This window comes from Puccinia triticina, chromosome 4A (genome assembly GCF_026914185.1).
Source record: "Puccinia triticina chromosome 4A, complete sequence".
Classification (NCBI taxonomy): domain Eukaryota; kingdom Fungi; phylum Basidiomycota; class Pucciniomycetes; order Pucciniales; family Pucciniaceae; genus Puccinia; species Puccinia triticina.
The window spans coordinates 1160515-1185453 of NC_070561.1; the positions used below are offsets into that span (position 1 = coordinate 1160515).

A 24939-nucleotide genomic window follows, 5' to 3' on the forward strand; every position below is an offset into this window, starting at 1 on the left:
AGGGAGAAGTTGCGCCCGGTTGGCTCACGTCGAGATGTGCGCTGGTCTGAATACGACGGGAACACACGTTTGAAGGAGATGAGGTTGGGGATGCACATCGGCTGCAAATTGATGACCTGTGGATGGTGGGTTGCCCTGTGGACAGTTGGGCTTTTTGGGGGTCCGGGAGACGACTGCACAGGTCGGCCCTTGGAGTTGGACGGACCAGAAAGGGCCGGTGTCTTAGGAGCGGCGTGGGGCTGCGCTGGAAGGGAGGCGACCCAGGGATATCAGCACGGCCGCAGGACCGGTTCGTCCTGGAGCTGCGCCAAAAAAAACGAACCACCCCGGCGGTGTATGGGACCGTACCGAGCTACCGTTACCAGTAACGGTACCGATAACGATGAAAATTTGTTACGTTTTCGTTAAGTTACACGTTGCCAGGACCGTAACCACCCACCGTTGGTAGTAGTTAAAACAAATGCCTATCAACCACGAATTAAGTGTTTGTTGATGGGAGCAACTGTCAAGGCAGTGTCATTTTCGTTCTGTCTCTCTTCACATTGTTGAAACATATCCAAAGACTCAATCAATCTCATTCCCCTTCGTCAGGCTACGGGTCATTATTCATAGTAGGATTCCGTCAGGACTATCTTCACAATATTATACTATTTTCAACCTTTCGCAAGGCGGGCTGGCCCTGTACAAAGTCCAGTCTTCGTAGTATCCAGCAACGAGGAAAAATCATCGAGACTGCTTTCCTTCTCAAAACCTCGCCCACTCTTACACGAAAGAAACCTCCCGAGCTCACTTGTTCTGTGGCCCAATTTGTTTCAAGATGCTCAAGCAGTCAAGAAGTAGTTTATCAATTTTTCTTCGCCCAAAAAGTATTGTAAGTGTTCGACTCAAGAGGGGGGCCTTAGGTCCAACCTTTTGACGAATTTCAACCTGGAGAAAGCACACTGAGAACCTCATACTTTGCGACGACTAGGTTTATAAATTATTCTCTCACCGTTACCTTTTAGTTGTTGTGATTGTCGCAACTTTCCAGATGATTTTGCAACTTTGGTTAGAAGGTCGATCGCTAGTCATTCATGTGCGTTTATTCACTGTAGAAGCTCAAGTCTCTTGGTTAAACTGTGCCAATTCCACTGGGCGACAGGCTATTAGAACGAGCTTGACCCACTCGACCCCAGAAAATATTGCGCTCACAACATTTTCATACTAATCAAAAATGCTTTTAACAAACAGCGTCAAGGAGTGGACCTTTTGGTTGAAATTCTGGAGACAAGGAATCGGCCATTGCCAATACCAGAGCCTTCTCGCCACGAAGTCACTCCCGCGAGTCAACCAAACCGGAGAAGCTTACAGTATCAAAGCTCAGTGTTGGAATCAAACAATACGTTGTTATACATAAGTCGTAAACTGACTAGGCGTGATGAAGAAAAAGATGGTGAGCGTGCATTCCAAAAATAAGCAACTCACCTCCAAGGTTTTCATGTTCATCAAATAAAAAAACCTTTTTCATCGCTTTAGGAAAACCTCCTCAATCCCCACCACCAACACCAACTGTTCCGCTTGTTCCGCCTCCTTCAGCACCATCGCCAAGGCCTTCACCTGGTCTACAGCTTCCCCCAGCAGCTGCGGCGCCACCACCTGCTACTGCACCACTACCACCCCAAGCCGCTGGACCACCACCCACTGCTGCTGCATCACCACCAACTCCTGTGGCACCACCAGCACCAAAACCTGCATCATCACCCAAACCTGCACCTGCTTCTCCGCCACCAAAATCCAATCCTCCCCCAACACCACCCAATCCTCCCCCACCAGTGGCGCAACCGAATCCTCCCCCACCACAAGTGAAGCCTTCTCCCCCACCACCAAAGGAGCCTGCCCCACCACTACCTAATCCCCCCCAGCCACCACCAGCTCAGACAGGAGGTCGTGATGGGAAGAAAGTGAAAGCTGAAGAGGAAGTAAACAAACAACGTAAGGAGAAGAAACCTACAAGCAAGTCATCCCAGACACGACTTGAAGATGTTGAACGAGACCCAAGTGCACTTAGTATACTTCAGGAAGTCAATCTAAAAAATGGGGGGGATCCCACCACAATGCAAACTACAGATGTAGCTGCACCTGGTGCTGCAATATTTGTACTGGACGGGAACTTAATTAACTTATCAGCAAAATGTGTCACTGCCTTGAAACAGCCCATGAAGTTTATCTCTCGAAGTCATCGCACTGATATTGCAAGAATAGTCTTTCATATTTGGGTGCGTTTCTCTAACTTTATCCTTGCAATTTAGCGTTTTGATCCCAATCTAGCCATCTTTAAATTGAATTATTTCTAGCTCTGGGGTCTCACCATCTGGGGATTGCTTTTGGAATCAGTTCCTCACATTGCTGCGGTCGTAGTATCCCAGTTCATAAGTACAGCTTTTGTAGCACTCGATTTGAGAAAAACTATTACTATGAAAGAGGAGGTAGGTCATGAGATTCCGGATTGATAAAAGAAATTAGGGACTAATGATTGGAAATAATTTTGAAGTTTTCAATTGTTGTCAATAGTGATTGTGATGGAGTAGATGTTCTTCCTGAGTTCTGGGGTGTTTTGCTGAAACTTGACGTCGTGGCCGTGGTTTTTGCTGCTACCACAGCCCTTGCTTTCACCTTTTTGGCATTCAAGCTTTATGCGGTTCGCCACATTATTATCTTTATCTTCTGGAAAGACGCATAGCATAGATCATTGCTTACAATTGAATGAAATTGTGCAACTCCAGGTTTTAGACTGGCGTACTTTCAAAAAACTTGGGGCTAGTCGAATGGTTAGGATTGCGCATACGCTTTCTTTGATTTTTGCGGCAATTCTTCAGCTCAATGCATATTTTGTCATTGTTTTTCTGGTGAGTAGGCTTTACTACTTCTTCTTTTGCTACGTCTTTATCTGAATTGGACTTGTGGACAGGCTCTTTGGCTCGAAGAGGTGGTCACATATAAATGGAAAAATGGCTCAAAAAACCGTTTTGGTACCAAAAATTTCAAGGCTGCTTTGGGGATCTTATTAGCACTTTCAGTCCCATGGCTATTGGTTGGAAAGTGAGTTCTTGATTGAAGCAAAATATATCAATTGAAAGATTCTAAAATGACTTTTATGATGATGTCATGAATTACCTGTCCCTCAGTTTCTCCTTGAAAAATGAGAATATGATAGGAATAATTGCATTTTTAATTTATGATGTTGCTTTACTGTTAGCCCCTCCAGCAGTTCCTTTCAAAAATATTTACTCCAAAGTGATAACTCAAATTCTTTTGTCTTGATTCTCTAGCTCGTTCACAATTTTCCTTCTGTGTGAAAACTTTTACCAGAAGATGGCGAACGTTACGGTATTCTGTGAATTATTTCCCTCCGTTGATTAATTTCTCAAAGCAAGATTTTTTTCTCCTTGAACTAACCGTCGCATGAATTATTTTTTTATTTAAAGTGAATTTTACTGGAATCATGGCTTGCGTGCTCATGTTTGCCAGTTTGATTGTAGCTGTGGCTTGCCTCTTAGTATTTGATCGAGGGCTTCTCGTCAAGGGTAAGTCCACAAAAAAAATAGTTTTGTGAAGAGTTATTCATCATGTTGTTAATTTTTGGCCATTTCCGTTTAGTTAATCGAGATTCAAACGCTTCATCTGATACGGTCGAAAGGCTATCGATACATGATGATGAGATAACCTTCCCAAATCATGACGTGGCCCCGTACCATCATCAAAACAATGAGAGAGGGTTATCTGGTTCTGAGAAATATGAAGCTGATTCAAATCTTTCGCAGCCACAAGCTGTCCTTTCATCTCGATTGGAGGACCGTCGTGAAAACATCACCTCCTTAATAGGCCTTTATCCGAAAGATGCGGCTGAAATTCAAGATCCTAAAAAAAATCAACTATCTACTTCAGCTCCTCGTCAATCATGGATTGCGGGCGATGAAAGAAGCTGGATGGCCCCGGGCACTGGCAGAGAACGACGTCGGAGTGATGATTCACGTTACTCTTATAGCAGTGGAGCAGTTTCCTACGCTACTACAACGTCAAGTCTGTCAGGATTGTCAGGTCTGAAAACAGCAAGTAGCATGAAGAAGCCCAAGCCTGCCATGCTATAGCCTCTCCCCATATTTATAAAGATTACAGCCCCATCAAGATCATTTCAAGATCGGATTGATTTTTGAAGCATCAAATTTGTGAAAAGTGTAAACAAGTACCCCAAATAATAATCCAATCTTGACCTTAATGTGTGCATAAATTGACTTTTAACATTGTCATAATATTTTGTATTATTGTGATTCAATTCTGCAAGAATAATTTCACAAACCATGCACCTGTGTCAATAAGTATAACCTATATTTAGGGAGTTGAAAAATTGACTCGCATAAATTAACGGACTTACTTCACGCACTGCAAAAAACTCTTTGCGCACTGCACAGTGCGCGAAGTCCCCAAACACTTCGCGCACTGCGGGAGAAATATCAAAGTTTTTCAAGTTTTTCTTGACCAATCAATAGAATTGCTTCTTATTGGCCTCTGTGAAATGTTTGGGAATTTTTCCAGATTTCCTTGTATGCTAAAAAATAATATTAAAAGCAAAAACCAGATGTAGCATTTGGGGGCCTGAAAATCAAAGTTCCCATGGGCCAAAAATTCAAAATAATTTACTGACTCATGGAAAATATAGGAACAGCCATTTTTGAACTTTTTAGCTACTTTTTGCAAGAGTAAGGGTCTCAAAAATGAGGAAATTTCACCACATAATAGCAAAATTTGGTGGATTGCACATGCAATTTCCTCATTTTTCAGACCCTTTATCTTGCACAAAGTAGCTAAAAAGTTCAAAAATGGCTGATCCTATATGTTCCATGAGTCAATAAATTATTTTGAATTTTTTGCCCATGGGAACTTTGATTTTCAGGCCCCCAAATGCTACATCTGTTTTTTGCTTTTAATGTTTTTTTAGCATACAAGGAAATCTGGAAAAACTCCCAAAAATTTCACAGGGGCCAGTAAGAACCCATTCTATTGATTGGTCAAGAAAAACCTTGAAAAACTTTGATATTTCTCCCGCAGTGCGTGAAGTGTTTGGGGACTTTGCGCACTGTGCAGTGCGCAAAGAGTTTTTTTGCAGTGTACAAAGTAAGTCTGTAAATTAATTAATCAACTCCCAAAACGCTTTATGTCGCGCGGACCACCTCTCGACGTCCATCCCGGGTCCGCGGGACAAAATTTTGACCCGCGCGGATTTTGGGAGTCGGAAAATTAATTCCGCTATCCAGGATGGGAGTCGGAATTTTAATTTCACAAAAAATGACGGAAAATAAAGAAAAATTTATACCTCCACACTGGGGAACCTAAAGCCCCCCAAAGTTTTACAGCGGTCACGAAGCACTCTGAATAGCACCTGATGAGCTTCACAGCATTGGCACACCCCAGGAAAGGGGTGTGCTACTGTGGGTCTAATTTGGTGGATTTCCTACTAAGGAAATCCGCTAAAGCCTTTGCCACAGTGCCCCAAAGTGCACCAAAGTTTATGATCATGAAATAAAAGACTCTGGCACTATTAACTCTTGCAGAGGCGCTATCAACGGTGGCAGAGGCAATATTATCTGTTGCGGAGGCAATATTATCTGTTGCGGAGGCAATTAGTAGCAGATATGACCAACAGCCCCAGCTGCCTCAAAATTATTTTGTGCTGGTGTGTTAATGCCTTTCAGCTAACCATTTGGGTAAATATTATTTTTTTCATGATCCAAAATTTTGGTGCACTTTGGGGCACTGTGGCAAAGGCTTTGGCGGATTTCCTACTAAGAAAATCCACCAAATTAGACCCACAATAGCACACCCCTTTCCTGGGGTGTTACAAGGCTGTGAAGCTCCTCAGATGCTATTCAGAGTGCTGTATTTCCACTGTAAAATTTTGGGGGGCTTCAGGTGCCCCAGTGCGGAGGTGTAAATTTTTCTTTATTTTCTGTCATTTTTTGTGAAATTAAAATTCTGACTCCCATTCTGGATAGCAGAATTAATTTTCCGACTCCCAAAATCCGCGCGGGTCAAAATTTGTTCCTGCGGACCCGGGGTGGATGTTGTGAGGCGGTCCGCGCGACGTAAACAAATTTTGGGAGTCGATTTTTCAACTCCCTTTTTTTTATTAAAAAAGTTGCGCCCTTCTTTGAAGGCGCGCCCTCTGGACTCGAGCACGGGTTTCACACAACTGTCCCAGATGATCACATCAGCAACCACCACCGCGACCATTTAGACTTGACGCTCCTGCACCCTCCTAGCTCAGTAGAGAAATGCTGACTTCCATCTACTGAGCTAGGTATGTTTCCCCATCTCTTCCTTTCAATTCTCTTTCTTCTCTTTTCTTCATTTAAGTGTATATAGGAGATAAATACTGACTTCCATCTACTGAGCTAGATTTGCAATACATACTGTTGGGTTCTAGCAAAGCTGAAATGCTGCGCTGCGCTACAAAGAAGCGGTCTTTTAGCGCAGCGCAGCGGGGAACCGCTGCGCGGTCAGCCCAATAAGCGGTAGCGCAGCGCCAGTCCCGCTGCGCTACCGCTGAAAATAGCGGGGCCCTGCTTCTTTCCAGACCCAGAAAGCGGTAGCGCAGCGGGCGGGGCCGCTACTTTCAGCGCAGCGCAGCGGCCACCAAAACCGCTGCGCTTTCACCCTTGGTTCTAGAAATTCTCTCCAAGACTCTAGTTCTTGTCTAGACCCAAACTCACACTGGATCTTTTGAAATCACACTCACTGGACTGTGGTGAAGAGTCTAACAGAGACTCTTACACCTTCATGTGCAGTGCGTGAAGTGTTTGCAAACTTTGCGCACTGCACAGTGCGCGAAGAGCTTTTTGCAGTGCGCAAAGTAAGTCCGTTATAACAAACCAGCAGTAAAAATACAAGTCCTATACCCAAAAGTGCAATTTTGAAATGCCTTGGAAAAAAAGTCCCAGCAGCCCAAAGACAAAGCAAGACATAGCGAGTACAACAAGCAGGAAAGAACACAAAAGAGCGCGGGAAAAAAACGGACAGAGAAGATTAAAAACGGAGTCGGAAAAGGGCCAAAGGGGAATCAAAGCTTGCCACCACGTGAAGATCTCCGCGTACCTACCTTAACCTTGGTAACGGTACCCATTTTTGCCTTTGTGGAACTCGCGGATTTCCAAGTGGCAAAGGCCCTCTGAGTGGCGGTGGCTTTCTGAGTCGCGGCGGCCTCCTCAGAGGGGGGGAGGATTCACAGTTGGGGCGGCGTTGTCTTGAGACTTTGAAGCGGAGGCCTTCCCCTCCTTCAATAGCAACAGGAGCAATTTTCTGGATTGCCTGTCATTCTTATTGAGATAACTCAGTATAAGCATACTCATCATCCGGTTGTGTAATGATAGTCAGGGCTTGAAACCCTGCTCAAAACCTAATGTAGTCTAATTAAATAGACTCTGTTGTACCGATACTATTTCCTTTTTCTTCATTCAGTTTCTTATTGTTTCAAACCCTCAGCTCGCAACTCTCAGGTGTGCTCGTCGTCGTTTCTCTTCCCAGCTTGTGTAGTAACTTACACTCGTGGTCATTCCCAAAGTACCCTTTGCGCCTTTTTGTTCTATAATTCTGGGCTTGATATCTGGCATTCTTGACGGCACACTGTGACTTCCAGCTGGCAGCCGAGCGGGCAGCGATTCGCTCCCAGTCCGCGTTGGTTAACGGAGCTGGCTGAAATCCGCGGTTTTTGTTTGTTGACGGCTTTTTTGGGCGACCACATTTCTTTACAGATGAGACTGGGAGAATTGGAGCGTCTTCATTGCGCGGGACTTGGTCCGGAACCGCAGGGTTACCAAGCGGAGGAGTATCAGGATTTGAATCACATAGTTCTACCTTTGAGGAGCGTCCCCGCCTGGCGGGCAGCTTGCCATCAGTCTTGAGGGTCTCCAGGGTGGCAGGAGGGGAATTGGACGCTAGATGTGATGGTACTGGCTGAGAGTTGCTCATACAAAGGCGGATCTTGATTGGTTGGCTTGGCTGAATTTAAGCTTTTTTTTTATCTGGATGTTTCCACTTGTTGCTGCTAGCATCACCCAAGGCAGCGCTGGGACTCCTATTAGAAGACCCATTGTAAGATCCGGAGTTAGAACTGGAATCACTCAAATCTTCACTGTCAGATTTGTTGGAGAGATCTTGTCAGCAAGATCATTGGTAGAGGAGGCCTTGATGATTCACTTATTGGGATTTGTCAGAGGTTTCAAAGAGTCCACAATGACATTGCCATTGTATGATATGTTCAAGAAGGTATGTGGGAAAAAGGTAAGCTGGACATGGTTTTTGTTGTCCCGTTGGGTTCGTTGAATGCTCTCATCAACAAACTCAGCTTCATCGTCCAGCCAGGGCTGGGAATACATAACCAGCTTTTGTTGGAATGTGCACCGCTGATGGATCCCGGTACCAGGTCCACCAGCTAGCCGCTGTTAACCCAATCATTGTGCAGCCAAATGCCTGTGACACCACAAACATTCCGCAATACCTTACCCCAGTAGTGATGACTGCCCCAGTATCCTTGCAAAATCAAAGTATACAACTCCCTGGCAACCATGAGCTTGAATGGCCAGTTAATTTGGCCCATGAACTTGAGTTGTTTGTCTGGCTCACTGATAGTTTTCAAATCAATACGGAAGTAGAGGTGATAGGGAGATATGGAGTTGGGGAAAGTGTTGAAAATTGAGCTGATTGTCACCGCGCAGAGGAGAGAAGAAAAGAGATTGGGCTCAATGGCTCAAGAATGAAGGGCAGTGAGGATGGTTTTCTCACCGGATGCGGCTCAGTTGCGTGCGCGGAAAAAAGAGGGAAGAGAACCAATGAGTTGATTTCAAGACAATGCTAAGCTTAATATAGTCTATGTACATGATTCAACTTGTGGTTTTGAGATATAATGAATAAAAAACAAATTGAATATGAAACACTTCTTGAGACTACACATGAATATGAAATGACTCATCTAACACTACTACTTAAGGTTCTTCGACTACATGGTGTGAGATAGAAGGTATTAATCAATTACTAGTGATGCTTTAGAAATGTAACTAAAACAGGATGATGTTTATCAATGACAAGATTTGAGGCACAAGTAAGCAGAATATCAACAGAAAGAGATATTGGAGACTTTTTCCATGTAATTACTGGGGGAGGGTTGGTGTTGGGATTGCTTTGACGTGATTTCTTATCTTGGGGGGCATTGCACCCCTGAGATTGGAGACCCAACATTCCAGATAGTCCAGAAGTGGCCCACTGGGAAGCCAAGAGACCGGCGTTGGCACAGCTGATTGCGTTATTTCTGAACATGGCCTGAGTGACCTTTAGGCACGTCAACCTTTGATCTCCGTGAGGGTGCTTGGCTTGACAGTTTTGGATATTCTGCAGGCACAAGAACTTGTAATTTTCTTGGACAGTAAAGAGAGTGTTGAGGACAGAGGAGCAAAGCAATTTCCATGAAGAAATTTTAAACTGACCAGGGATGAAAGGTCCAAGGGGCTTCAAAGATTTTGTTTGAGCCACGATTTAGTGTTGATTTGATGATTATTTTTGATCAACTCGTTGGTCGTCCGGGTGGTGAAATGCAAAACAAGAAGGTGGAAGAGGTTGGATTTTTTGCCACCTAGAGATCACAGCCAGAGCGGGCTGTAGATAGTGTATAATGAGTCAAGGGCAGCCGCAAGCCAGCATTGATTTTTGTGATGGGGCTGTGAGGATGCGGAGTAAGACCTGAAGGTTGTGTGCGGGGCCCGGTTGATATTTTGCAAGTTTGGTGGCCTTCCAAGTTTTCCTTGCTTGGGGGGATGATTGAGTAGCGCTTGGGTAGTGTCAGGGGGGTGTCCGTTGTTTATTGCGGCCCTCTGACACTTAGTGGGTTTGATCCGGTTCCTCATCTTGACACCATAGCAAATTGGGAAGCCGCGCATGATCATTGCGTGATCACCCCTTCTCAAGCCTCCGGCTCAATTCTTTTCTCTTGTTTGTGTGGTCCGCAGTCCAAATTCCAAAAAAATATATATTTCAATCCTCCGCACCATTTTTCATTGTGTGATGATTTTTTTTTTTGGGGGGGGGACTAATGTTTTTTTTTTTTTTTTTTGGGGGGGGGGAATATCTAATATGCTCATGGTCATAGAGTTTTTCTGGTCACTGACATGTGCCCTGCTTCACCATGTATTACACATATTCCACTGTACAGAATCTGAACTATGATGTTGCAACTTGATTGCAGGTCAACAAGAAGGGCAGAGGATGTGAAAAATATAGAGATGAAGACAGCTTGGGCCATCCCAGAAATGAAAACTTGAGCCAAAGTGGTTTGGACATGTAGCTGTGAGATTTATTTTAAAGTCCCCACCAAAAACAGCAAATTCTCTACTCCCGCAGGGTTGACATAGCCCAGGGCCATAAGTCCCTCCTTCGGAGGGTCTCTGCGGGACGCCTTGTCTCATGAAGGTGTAAAGTTCTTGCCTTGGAAATCCTTGGAAATGAAAATGTGACATGCAACAATGTAGCAAGTCTTGACTCTGGAAGGTCACTGGTCTTAATTCTACATCACGGAATTACAAAGATTAACACAACATTCTGACAACCACCTAAACTGATACTGCCGGCGAAAGGAGAAAAAAATCAAATTAAAATTACACAAAAGGCAAATAATTCAGCAGTGAATAGTGGAAGCAAGAATGGAGAGATGCCACGAGTTGAAGAGAGCCATTGAGTAAGAATACAAGCTGGTGCTCAATAAGGTTCAGTGGTCGTCCCCAGTTTAGGAATACACAGCACGATATCCGAGAAGCCAGGGATAGAATACATCTCCAACGAGCCACCTGGACATGTTCTTTCGTCATCAGTCTTTCCTTACTCTGTTGTGTCATCAACGGGAGGGTTTTGTCACACCCGAAAGACGAACAGAGCAGGCTAAATAAACAGAGGAAACATACCTAAAAACTGAGCATAAATTGAACTAAGGGGAAGGCCGATGCGGAGTCTTGCTTCCTGAATCTGTTCGAATCCTTTTGTGTTCGTTGGATGGGAAGCGGAGGACGGCAACGATGATGAAAGGATGTGACACTGATCATTGGCTTGATCAACTTGTTCACGAACTTTACCTTCCATAGTGCCATCGGTGGAGCTGATCAATTGCTTCAAACTGGCATTAGCTGTCGCCATGTTAACAAAGCTGAACATTTCACGTCTGGATACTGTGGGTGGCAGGGTTTCGTCATCATCGTCTGGAATTGATGGTCGCCATGGTGGTAAGATACCACCGGCTTGATCTGAGATCCGGATCGTAATGTGAGTAGCAGACGATGCGATTTGGACTTCAATAGGAAGACTCGCAAGGTTGACCGATCGTTGGACTGCTGAGCTTACTGTAGCTCGAAATGCATTAAGAAGCAGTTCAAATACGATAAATCTATGGTGGAAGGGTAAAAGGGAATGAAAATAGAGGTTAGTTGGGATCTTGGCATAAAAAGCCAAGAGACAAATAAACATGACTCGAGTAAAAAAAGGCAGACCAACAAGAGGAAGAATGGAAAGAAATTTAGTCAAACGGACTCAAGATGATCAGGGATGTAGGCAAATTTAGCGTTCTTTTCACCGTACACATGTATCGTGAGAGGTTCGGAAGAAGAGCCGGGAGGATTGGGTAAATTAAGAGCACTCTGGGCAAGTTCGACACATCTTTCGACAACCGTTCCGACTTCCAATTCAGTATCAATGACGCCTAGATATCGAAAGTTGTGGGAGGAAGGTTCAGAAGGAGAATCGGCCTGAAATTGTCGAGTTAGAGCTATGTGATGCTCCGCCAAAACTCTGCGTGAAATGCGGGAGTATAGCATCCTCGTCATGAATTGTTCGATTTGCGAGTTCGTTAAATGACTCCGGGATTCAGCCACGCCAATTGCAAGCTAATTATTTTTTCGAACAACCAAAATCAGACTTCTAACCACTAATAGAATCAAATAGTAAAACATAAACAGAAGAAAAACTAGATATGTCACAAAATCGCCACTCCGTTTCCTCAGAATGAAAGATCTGATGCATGATTGGGGAGCTATTGAAGTGATCAGATAAATGAAGGTTCTAGCTCACCTTAGGAATGACGACTTTATGTTCATTAAGCAGGTTTTCCAAGAATTGACACCACTTCTGGTTATCGAGTCGACAGCGAATCTCAGGATAGGATCTGATTTTCTCAAAGGCCTCAGCGTATATCTGGTAAGTTTCAGTGAGATACGGGTTCGAGGTGACGATATAGGGTAACGATTGGAATTCGCGAATCTGACGGGCCAAACGAATTGCAAGTTGGACCCGAGTCTATCGAGAGGAAACAGTTATAGTCAATATTCAGAAACAACACAAAAAACACCGGTCAATTCATGATCTGGAAGAGAGGCTTGGTAATAGGGGACGAACAAAGTTGGCACCTTGCATAAGATTATGGTCGAATTCCTTCGCGTTCGAGCCCTGTCGACCCAAAACTTTCCCGAAAAAGATGAGTTGGCGAAGGCTGAACGGGGCCGCTTCCATTTCTGCATAGCGGAGGACGTGCGAGTTGCTATAGAAGTTGATTTTCGGGGCGTGTTCATTGCGAGGTGAAGCTTGTCTCAAGGCGGAGAAGGAGAACTGTCTCGAGAGTGAACTGCTGAGGCTGGGTCGGTTGAACTTGGGGATCATGGTTCTCGGCCGAGTTGACCAGCTGCTGATGCCGAGTCGCCAGCGATTTACAGTCCAGACCGACATCGCCGGTGCACACTATACCTCGTCGATCTCCACAATTTCATTAGCGAGCACTTAATGGGCGAGGGAAGAGCGGGCATCGGGCATGCAAACAACATATACAAGGAAGTATCCCTGAGCGATCCGCTCGTCGTCGGATATAATCCGAGCAAATGCTAACAGGGGACGAGTGCCATTTCATGAGCCTCAAAAGTCTCACTTCCAATAGGGGGGTTCATGTTAGCCTAATTTCAAAATCAGTCTAAAAACCTTGCTAAAAGTTGATGTCTGCTCATGCAGGTCTATGCAAGGATATTCTAGAAAATAAATAGAGTTCTCAGCAAGACCTCCCCTGTAAAGGCAGGACCCAGGAAACCCCTTATAAATGACCGTAACCTAAAATCCAGAATTTCAACAAAATTCATACATTTTTTGACCTCATTCGTACACGTTTTTTGCGTACGCTTTGAGGATTTCCAAAATTTTCATACATTTTCCATGCCTACCATTCCTGCCGAGGGGGGGGGGTGCAAAAAAAAAACAACCTGGGGGGTGCTGCCAAGGTGGGGCACTGGGGTACCAAAAATAAGCCAAGCTGTGCTGCTGAGGGGGGGAGGGCTACGGGTTTTTCTGGTGCACTCTCAGGAATTTCATACATCTTAGTTACTACCCTCTTGTACCCAGGAAAAATTTCATACACTTGAAGTGCTTACCATTGAGGCCAAAAGAGCCCATTCATACCATTTTTGTGCCTACCATTTGGGGTTTTTGTAAAAAAATGCATACATTTTCGTTATGGTCATTTATAGGGGGTTTCCTGGGTCCTGTAAAGGTCTTGCTGAAGCCTGAAGGGAATGCTTATGCAGTATTTTTTTGAGATTTGAAACCATCCGTGACCAGCAGCCAAAATCAGGCTAACGTGAACCCCCCTAATTATGACTGCAGGCTTCACTTTATCATCCATGTCACATTCATCTCAATAAATATTTATGTAAATAAATATTTTTTTGGGCTAATTCCCTAGATCAGGGGGTTCTCCTTTCCAATCTTGGCACTGTAAAGCCTGCAAGTATGGAGGCGCTGGACCGACATGTTGGACAGCTTTTTAGTTTCACTTTTTCTATTTTTATTTTTAAAAAACAAGAAAGAATATTTGTTACTGGGAGCAAAGCAGGAGCGAAGTAGCCCATGATCGCCTAGCTTGGTCCCTGTACAACTGTAGGATCCTATAAGCACTTCCGTAACAAGGGGCGCTGTAAATTCCAGCGTAGTCACGTGCCAGCGGAAGTACAGGGAGGTGTGTACATAGTCCCCTCGGTCCCTGCCTGCCCTTTTGCCCCCAGGAAAGAACCGTTAAACTTTCCACTAGCACCTTAGTCATTGCTTCCTTTTGGGTTGGCCCTGCTCCCGGAGGACCCGCTTTGCTAACCCCTTCTCCCTTATGTACCAACGTTGCTCGGCCAAGAGATCCCTCTTGGGCAAGCTCTAGCCAAAGCGAGGCCCTTGGGAGGAACATTCTCAGCGGACCCGGGATCAAACCTCCCTCCAACCCAGACAGAGTCTTGGGAAGCCTAAACCGGCTTTTGGGACTCCCCAGGTGCCACGGCACGGCGCTGAAACTGTGAGCAGAAGGATGTGTTACCCACGGCTCAAGCAAAAGAGACCGACCACCTGGTCCCCAGTGCGTCCAGGATTTTGAATCAGCTCATTGGTAGCCCTTGGGAAGCCAAGGTACTTTATAAACAACTTTCCAGGAGCCTTGGCGAGCCAGTGGGCAACAATAAAATTTTGCCACTGGCTGGTAAGGTATGTACATGCAGCAGCATGCTTCTCAGTGAGCTTTGTTGGTGAGAACAGGTCTCCCTTGCAGAGTCCAGTTGACTGGGAGAAGTTGAAGCCATTGGACTGGTCTCAATTCCTCAAATAATATGCTCTGAAATGCCGTTCTGACTCTCCTGGGCACCTAACGGACCCCCAAGTCAGAGAGCAGCATGATATAGAGAGCACAATGTCAAAAGTCAGCATGTAAACAGCTTGACCAACTCTTCAGGGCACCTAACCGACCCCCTGTTGAGTGATAAAGAAGTTGCCGAGAATGAGGGGGGAGTTGGAGCGGGTTAAAACAGAAGAGGTATATATAGGAACCAGGCTGCTCACTTTACTATTACAGGATTTATAACGAATCCTGACGCTGACACCTGTTTGAGTACTGCTACACATGCATCATATAAATACATACACTGATACAGACAGATACTGTTCCCACATGTTTGGCGGATGCTGGAAGCGGAAGCAAGGAAAGATGGCTAGAGTCGAAACATGAAACATGACTGACAAGAATTTCTGGTTCAGAGCCATTTTTGTCTGGGAATGTTGGCTCAGGCACCATGTTTGGCTAGGAATGACGGCTCAGAGCCATGGTGGCTGTTTTGTCGGGCTAGAGGCGCCATCAGACCGACACCAAGATGGCTGGATTGTTGCTCTGAAAGCATAACAATGGCCGCTTTGTCGGTTCATCTGTCCATTTTGTCGTGGATTTACCGGCATTTCACAAAAAAAAACACAAAATTGGCTGTTTTTGTCGGTCCAGCGCCTCCATATGCAAGGGTTTCATTAAACCCCGAGTGACAAAAAATACGTAAACACGCTGGAAGAAAAATAAGAGAAAAATGAATTTTCAAGATGGCGTAACTATCAGACCACCAAACAAATGAAAAATGAGTGAGCCGTTTACTCCACTCCCTCCATGTGCACACCACCATTTTCACCGCCTTGATTCCCTGACTGAAATGCTGTTTTCTCCTAGCCTACATACTGTACCGGAGCAATAGAAATCCTATGAGTAAGGGGTATTGCTTCCAGCTTGATTGAAGCATCGAGTTGGCTGTAGAAGGTCGACCGGCTCGGTTTTCTTCTTTGGCGACGGGATATAGCGAACTTAAATTTATTCAAGTTCGAAGTACGGAAGGCCTCAGGTTGCTAGGAGAACCAATCAGGCGATGTGGCTGCGGTGCCAAATCCATGCCGTCTCCATGTTGAGGGGCGATTTGACGATTGATTGGCGGTGCTCCTGGTAACTCTTGATGACGCTCGACAAGCCCCTATTTTTCAAATAGTTATGTATATATCTGTGCAGAGCATTACTTTTAATCACCGGAGGCAGCAAGCCAGGCGAGGATGCTTTCAAGTTAACATCTGATGGCTGTGGAGAAAGGTGTGCCTTGACAACCAACAACATCAAGGTAAGGACCCCAGCCTCCCGTTGTTTTGCGACGATATAAAGGCCTTGTCTGATCTGACCATCCGGAAGCGATAACCTTATTTCCTTCACCATCCAGACAGTCTAAATATTCCTATCCAAGCATGCCTTGCTTCTAACGCAGAGGGGTCCAGACATTTCTTCTCAAGTACTATTTTCGACTGTTATTTGAGTTGAGCTTTTCCATCCTCAACATAGGTATGATCGAGCCACTAAACCGGGTTGTACGTTCAGGCAGCGTCAAATCCAACAACCCCTCCGCTGAAACAAAGATGACCGGTTGCAAGGTAAATAGACTAATCTCAATCAACCTGGAAATTTGAGTTCCACACTAGTTCATGAGCTATGATAGAACCTAAGCTGAACAGAAACTTTGCATGCACATTTTTCAAAGAAAACAATCAAAAATAAGATCTCATGGGGCTGCGTCCTTCTCCGTAGATCCCGAGCAAATTCAGACCCTGGTCCTACATCAAATTCTGCCTCGAGTCCCAACACAGACGAGCGATATAGAGCTTCAGATGTGTGTCACGTATCATCTCGGACTAGAAGTGACCATCCGCCAGTTGCGGTCACCTTCAATCAACCTCACTTATTGTCAGCACCCGTGAGTGCCGTGTCCGGTTACGATACTGACTTCTACGATGGGTCTCCGAAGATGTGCAAGCAAAGTCAAAAATTCTTTTGTGATGACACAGTTTATCACAGACAAAGGAACCCACCCCCAAGTGTATCCGCTAACCAGTTTCAAGAAGATACGAAAATTTGGCTGGATGACTTAGCGCGCAGGAGTAAATCAGCAAGAGATCGATTCAACTGCAATATATTCAATGAACAGAAGAGCGTCTCAAATCTAACCTGCGAGGGTGGACTAACAGTGGCACCAAGACCAACTCCGGGGGTTAAGCCGCAATCTCCTTTCGAGAAAAAGCCTGACACGAAAAACCACGAAGGATGTCTCTTGGATTGTTCCAACATCAAAAGCACTTCTGGGTCCGGCCAAGCTGAGCACGGGCACTTGCACATACCATATCTGCAGAGATTAAGGCCAAGCAAATCTCCAAGCTTGTCTCGCGCAAAATTAGAAGATGATGATAGCAACAGTTGCGATAGCTCAGTGAGATTGGTTTCAACTTGGTCTTCGGATACGCTGTCTTTGTTAGAAACAGAAAACCAGGGTCAGTGCAGTTAAGATTTAACGCTGGTAGTATTCTTTAACTGATGAATCCATTCTGGCAACCTTAAAATGATATTCCAATTGCCCTGGGCTGTTGAGCAGAAAATGGACAAAATAGTTTCACAGATAGACCGTTGGAGGGAGAAAAAAACATGGCGCCTTGTCTCCCCGCGCCTGATTCAAAAGACAATTGACGGACTCTCGGACAATAGCATCACTCCTGCCCAATTTAAACGCGTTTAAAACGACTTCAGATCTGAAACTATCCGGGAAAATTATGTCCTAGGTGCTTCATTCAGTTTGCAACGGCCAAAGGTTATGGACTGTCAGAGAACAAAGGACAAATCCAGTTATCTTAACCAAGATACCACGCAGATAAAACTGACAAACCAAGCTCAGGACAAAATGGAACAAAAGTAGCAAGAATGTATGTACTCATAAATGGCTCACAAAAAATTACAAACAAAAAATATAAAAATTCATAAAAACTACAAAAACAAAACTACAAAACACAAAACACAAAAAAAACTACAAAATACAAAAACCATGGAAAAATTTCAGCATCTTCTTCTCTTTATCTGAATTATTAGAAATTGAAATATCTGTAGTAATTATATTTATTTTACTGCTTTAGGTAAACAATCCCACTATGAGTTGTTTAACTATGAAGTTTGTACCAACAGGATCAAAGATGAATCTGATAAGTCAAATACCTAGAAGTCCTCTTTTTTTTGTTTTTTTCCATTCTTTGAAGTTTCTGGGGGGTTTCATCTCTTATATTGTCACATTTCTTGTTTTTTTTTTTCATTTTACTGTCACTGAACACTTTTTTGGGATACCTGCTCCTCTGCTTTCTTCAGTTTCCTGCCCATTTTCTTGAAATTTGTCCCAATCTGTTCTATTTTTTTCCAAATCAAATCTTTATTACATTTTTGAATTTTCCGGACAGCTTCATTCTTCTACTTCAAAAGCATTTTTCTTACTCATAAATTTGATTATTCCTACTTTTACTTCTGAAATGATCAATTTTTCCACTCATCATCCATCATCTTTTTTACAGAAATAGTCCATATACATATTCCTGATATTATTCATGTTTGTAATTCTAGGACCTGCATTATTGAATGAATTTCCTGTTATCATGTATTGCTTCAATATTTTACTCTGTGCTGAAATCCCACCTGTGTACATATGAGTTTGTTATTGATAATTGGGTGATATTTATTCATTTTTTAAATGCTGGTAAATTTGTAAACTATTTAAATTGAACACATAGCTGTGCATCTAACTTAACAGAAGTCCCCCTGGTGGGAGGCTCGCTGTGGCTGGCCGCGAAGCGGCCCCTCCCGCAGGGAGGGACTTGCATATCATCCCCAATTTCATAGGGGAGCAGAAAGTACCAAATGGCTGTAAGGTTTTTTAACTTTTTAATAGCTCTGCCCCCAGCACCTCCAAAGGTCTGAGCCACAGTTTTCTGACCCTTTGACATCTCCTCTACAATTCTGTCTCCTCAGAATTTTTGTATCACCACCAATGTATTTTTAATAAATTTCTGAAAAGTGACTTCTCAAGAAATGGATCTGCACAAGGATTCACAAGGCTGTGTTGCTTGTAGATCTTGTGGACCAAAAAATCTGCATGCTTTCTAGGTTGTATGTAAATTGACACATTGTATGTACAAAGCTAAGATCACCACTGTTCTTCCCTCTGGCCAAATGTGGATCCACACATGGATCTTCCAAACTTAAGACATGGTTTGGAGTTTTGTTTTGCTGCCTTGACCAGATTCCTGAACACTTTTGCCACTAGGGAGTGCAGTCTTTGGATTGAGCGGCTGGAACAGGGGTCAAAATTTGCGCATTTATCAAGGCTACAAGACTGTATATTCAGTTTTCTTTTATTGTTTTTATCACAATTTATAGGGCTGTATTTTTATTTTTTGCACTGAATATCCCTTCTGCTCCTGCCAAAATTGAGGGATAGCAAAGAGCATCTCTAACGGAGCCGCGACTGGGCGTTCAGGGGCGAACTTTGGCCGCCCAGGTTCCTTTCTTGCGCGCTAACGGACCCGCAGAACAACCCTGGGAACACTGCCGGGGGCAGTCAAACCCGCGATCACCTGCTGACTTCTGCAGGTCGCCTCCCAGCCGCAATTGACCAGACACACCTCCATCCACTTGACTTCATCAGCAAAGATGGTCCACAACACACCCCAACTCCTACTCGAAGCTTGCCAAGACAGAAAAAAACATGTCTGCATTGGATTAAGTCAAGAGTCCTCTCGATAACCGGGTCTGTTCCGGTCACTGAGAGGATCAAATATGTACTCCTCTCAATTAATGGTTCTCTCGGCCAGTCATTGAGAGGAGTAAACAATTACCTTGATGACCGGCTCTCTCCGTTCATCGAGAGGAGTAACCACTCGTACATCCTTGATGACCGGGCCCGTTCCTGTCATCAAGAAGAGGACAATGTAAGATAACTCCCCTCGATGACTGGTCCGCTCGGGTCATCAAGAGGATTGTTTCCTCCTCTTGATGACCGGGTTTGCTCCGGTCATCGAGATACGTGCGTGGTCTTCTCCAGTCATCGAGAGGAGTAAACAACTCCGCTTGATGACTGGACAGTTCTCTCCGGTCATCGAGAGGAGTAAACAACTCCGCTCGATGACTGGACGGTTCTCTCCGGTCATTGAGAGGAGTATCATATATCATGACCCCTCTCGATGACTGGTCCGCTTGGGTCATCAAGAGGAGTTTTTCCGTTGTTTGCTCCGGTCATTGAGATACATGCGTCCCGATGACCAGAACGTTCTGGTCATTGATGTACATGCCTCCCGATGACCAGAACGTTCCGGTCATCGAGGGGAGTATGCTATACTCCCATTGATGACCGGAACACGGGTGGTGGGTGGTGCTGGAGGGGTGAGATCCGTCTGTCGGATTGCGGCTTGAACAGCCAGTCCATAATTGGAGCTGAGCCGCGACTGCTGTGACATGTGCTTGCGGGCCGGGGAACGCAGGAGGACCCTGGCAACCCCCTATAAATGGGCAGCACCAAAATGTATGAATTTCCTGGCCAAATTGCAAAATGGTACGCACGGAAAATGTATGAATGGCCTTTTTTGCCATTAAGGGTAGGCACCTCAAATGTATAAAAGTTTCCTCAGAGAAGGGAGGGTAGTAACCAGGAATGTATGAATTTATGAGGGGAACACAACTGCTCTACACAACTGCTCTCTCTCCACCCCCCCCCCCCCCCCCCCCCCTCAGCAGCGGTGAACACCCAGGTTAATATTTTTGTACCAGTTTACGTAGTTTACCCAGGATCCCTGAAGCTATGAGAAATGGCTAGCTGAAAAAAAAACAGGCTTTGCGCCCCCGTCCGCAAAAATAATGGTAGGCATGAAAAATGTATGAAAATTTTGGAAATCCTCTGAGGGTACGCACAAAAAGTGTATGAATGGGCTCTGCAAATGTATGAATTTTTGCAAATTTCCAGATTTTTGGTGCCGCCCATTTATAGGGGGTTGCCAGGGCCCTAACGCAGGCCAACTGCCCCCCGGACCGTTGGAGATGCTCTAAGCCTCTCCTACGGAGAGCGCTCCGCGCGGGTCCCCCGGACCTCCGTTCGAGTGCGAACTTAACAAAGTCCCTCGATGCTGCGGGCGTGGGACTCGCGAAGCGAGCCTCCGACAGCCCCCGGCAGGAGGGACTTATACCGTACCTCCCCATCCTGGCGCACGGGGAATGGGATTTTCACCCCTCTTTTTACTTTCCCCTTTGTACATCTCTCATACCACAACCTTTTTTTGTTTTTTTTTGCTCCAGGTCTGCCCAACATGCTACCGCTGAGACCTATATTTTTTTCCCTTTATGTACTGATACCAGTATGTCCTGAAAAATTAAACAAGACAAAAAAACCTCAAGCCTGTTACCGAGTCTGCAACCCAGAATTGCAGAAATTAATCACAGAACGAGAGCACGGACTCTCTGTTTAATACATCGCGTGTTTCACACGCAGCTAGCTTGAGGATGACCGGAATCAACCGGTCATCGAGGGGACTCGACCCTCTCAATGACCAGTATGTTCCGGTCATCGAGAGGATAAAGCCCTCTCGATGAACGGCACAGTACCGGTCATCGAGAGGGCTGAGTCCTTCCGATGACCGGTCGATCCCGGTCATTGGGTGTGTCAAGTCCCCTCGATGACCGGCACAGACCGGTCATCGAGAGGGTTGTATACTCTCGATGGCCAATCTGTACTGGCCATTGAGAGGTTCTACATATCCATTCGATGACCGGTCTGTACCGGTCATCCAGGGCGTTGTATATATCCCTCTCAATGACCGGTCTTTACCGGTCATCCAGAGGGCTATGCGGTCTCGATGGCGGGTCTGTGCCAGCGATCGAGGGCTCAGAGACTTGACTGTAAGTCAAAAAAAAAAGTATATGTCCAAGTCATTGAGCACGGACCTCTTCTGCTACTCGGCTTCAGTAAAATCAAAGTTTTTATTTACTTTGATAATTTATTTCTCTTTGAAGGAGTTGTGTGGCGTAACTCAGATTGTATCATGTTTTGATGAAAGCTTGGACAAATGAGGCACTCGAGGGCTTAGAGTTATGTGCTTACGCTGCACAGCAGCCTATTTTTGCCTTTGGTTTTCGCCATGCACAGCGGCGATTGATACAATCACATGCCCCGCTGGGAAGCGTCCCACCCCATCCAATCACCACCACGACGACCAACGCTGCAGCCTACGGTCGGCCTCTCTCAACCACGGTAGCCTCCGATACGAATATTGCGATGGTTTTCTGGTCATACGCCCCGGACACCAAAGTTCACGCTGTTTGAATGGCCCTCGAGGGCCTGTCGTTTCCAGACATCCGACGCCTTCTCGGATGTTCGATTTCGCGGCAGTCATTTGCTCGGTGGCTCGGCCTTTACCAAGAAACTCTTTGTGTGATCCGGGACCCGGATACTTACGAAAACCGTGGTCGACCGGCAGAGCTCTCAAGAGGCGATTGCACATTTATGATCGAGCTCGTGCGACTCGAACCCGGCTTGTTTCTGCACGAGATTCGTGAGAAGCTGTACGACTCGACCGAAGTCCTGCTCAGCACCGCAGGCGTTCACCGGAACCTCATCGAACGGTTGTCGATCACGCTCAAAAAAACCAAAACCAAGAACATTCGGAAATGTCTGGTCGCTAAATACTCCTTCATGGAGCGGATGGAGTTCTATCCAGCCGAGTTCTTGTTCTCAAGAACTGACTGCACCACATTGCTATAAGTGGTACAAGCACTGCGGATATTGTGTCCCATCTCAATAAATTTTTAATTATTTCTGACAATTATGTTTCCGACGTTGTCATCACTTGAGCCGAACGTAATCAGCAGCCTTTATGTAATGACTAGATTACTACGATGAAGGGTCGGACAGGCCAGAAAGGATTTCTTTCACGAATGTCTACAGACGAGCTAATGACAACGACAGGCACACTTCAGACAGATAAAGGAAAGATTTTGTTGAAACTTCTCTTAAAAGATGGTTTGATATGATAATGTTTGTATTTGCGCTGATGCTAATGATACGAAAAGAACAAAAATATTACGATGGGGAAATGTACAATCATAAAGAGACTTCTTTTATATCCCTTTACAAAAGTAAATGCGCGCTTGTTTTCGGATCTTAGTCCTACAGTCAACTGATAAGAGGAAACTCGTATTTCCTATTCTCGAGGTTAGCCGTATCGGGTGTCGGAAATCCAACGGTAACCTGAAAACTTTAACAGACTAATTAAGTTAGTTTTATGCGTAAATACGCGTATCCTTCTTAGTCAACCTTAGTAATCTTCCCTTAGTTATAACACGTAATTTCCGATTCTCACAAATATGCTTTACCTTATACCGGTTAACAATAGTGGGATTGGTAATTTCCTTGTGTTGTGAAAGTTCAAAAGTTTGGAATGTAAAGGTCGAGGAATTTGGGCCAAAGAAAGCCAGCGATCCGAAGCGGGTGTCGCATTCTTCCATCGGATAAGGTATTCTTCGGTCCCTTTTCGTGGTGTCCTATGGTCCAATACCTCTGAAAACAAATCCCAATTAATATCCTTGACCGGCACTGTATATACTATTGGGTCAGAAACTGTCGTGCGGAGAGGGTGTTCAATGGGATTTTTATACGGTGTAATAAGAGAATGATTGAAGACTGGATGGAGCTTCGGGTAGTGTTCCTTAATATCTAAACGAACTGCTCCGTCGCCTACCCGTTCAATGACTTTAAAGGGACCAAGATGGCGATAATCAAGTTTCGAATTTTCTCGTCTGGTCTGTATGAAACGTTGTGATAAAAGCACTAAATCTCCCGGTTCATAAAGCGGTGTTTCTCGTCGTTTCTTGTTGTAATAAAGTGCTTGCTTCTGTTTTGCCTCTTGAAGAGAAGCAACCGCTTGATCCTGTATCTCCTGCAAATCCCGTACTACGGTATTAGCGTTAGACTTTCCAGAAGAAATTGTAAGTGTGTTGAAACGAGGATGGAAACCGTGAACGAAAAAAAATGGAGAAACACCTGATGACGAGGAGTGTAGATTATTAAGAGAAAATTCCGCCATGTCTAACTTGTCCGCCCAATCTGATTGATTGTATCCTACGAAATGACGGAGATAATCTTCTAATATTTGATTCATTCGTTCCGTTTGCCCATCGGTCTGGGGATGGTAAGCTGTGGATGTTGCGGCCGTAATATTCAATAATTTCAAAAAAGATTTCCAAAATTCGCTAGTGAAGGTAGTACCCCGATCTGACACTATCCTGTCAGGTAGACCATGTAGACGAAAAACCTCTCGTCTAAACAACTTCGCCAATTCCTTTGAAGTCATGGATTCCTTGCACGGGATAAAATGTGCTGCCTTGCTCAAAAGATCCACCACTACTAAAATAGAGTCAAAAGAGCGTGAAACAGGGAGCTTGGTGATGAAATCCATGCCGATAACATTCCATGGCCGAGAAGGAATAGGTAACGGATTTAGGAGTCCTACTGGCTGTTGTCTGTTTGCCTTTACTCGCTGACAGGAGTCGCAGGAGGAAACGAACGATATTACATCCTTTCGGATACTAGGCCAATCAAAAGTTCGCAATATGAGCGAAAGTGTTCGAGCAATTCCTGGATGACCCGTAATTTCCTCTTCATGATAGATCTGAAGTACTCTTGGTCGAAGTGAAATAGGAACAAATACTCGGTGTCGAAACCAATAGCACTCTTGCGTAAAATGATAAAGGGCTTCTTCTTCCTCTGGAAGAGTTGAATATGCGTTCCGTAGATCCGCTAAAAAAAAAACAGAAACTGGTTGGAAATATAAATCATGCTCCTCTTTTGCATGTACTTCTGTTTCGATAGAGTTGATTGCAAAACGGGCTTGTAATGAATTAGGGATCTCAAGCTTTTCTGCTACCTCATAATCCGGTCGTTGACTAGGTGCGTCAGCGGGGTTAGAAGTGCCAGAGAGGTGAAATAACTTATAATTAAAAGAATCAAGAAAGGCGGCCCATCGGGCCTGTTTGGGAGATAGCTTTTTCAAAGTCATAAAAAACTTTAAGTTTGCATGATCAGAAAATACTAAAACCGGGTTGGAAGTTCCTGCAAGCCATGCTCTCCATTCTTCGAAAGCAGAATATACGGCATATAATTCCAAATCAAAGATAGCCCATGCTCGTTCTTGGTCCGTCAATTTCCTGGAAAA

At 44.8% G+C, this 24939-nt stretch overlaps 2 protein-coding genes across 2 annotated transcripts; one reads left to right on the forward strand and one right to left on the reverse strand.

The window, feature by feature from the left end:
• Window positions 1-1030: 1030 nt before the first annotated feature.
• PtA15_4A120 (uncharacterized protein) lies at window positions 1031-4127 on the forward strand (the record flags this gene model as incomplete). Its single annotated transcript, XM_053167972.1, has 12 exons — window positions 1031-1075; window positions 1231-1432; window positions 1516-1841; window positions 1902-2255; window positions 2334-2465; window positions 2531-2677; window positions 2763-2885; window positions 2948-3078; window positions 3165-3230; window positions 3309-3373; window positions 3465-3563; window positions 3637-4127. 12 exons carry the CDS (start codon window positions 1031-1033, stop codon window positions 4125-4127), a joined length of 2181 nt encoding a protein of 726 aa, XP_053019227.1.
• Window positions 4128-10776: 6649 nt separating this feature from the next.
• Window positions 10777-12786, reverse strand: PtA15_4A121 (uncharacterized protein; the record flags this gene model as incomplete). The annotated part of the gene is made up of 5 exons (XM_053167973.1): window positions 10777-10865; window positions 10980-11455; window positions 11599-11951; window positions 12136-12360; window positions 12460-12786. 5 exons carry the CDS (start codon window positions 12784-12786, stop codon window positions 10777-10779), a joined length of 1470 nt encoding a protein of 489 aa, XP_053019228.1.
• Between the last annotated feature and the right edge of the window lie 12153 nt (window positions 12787-24939).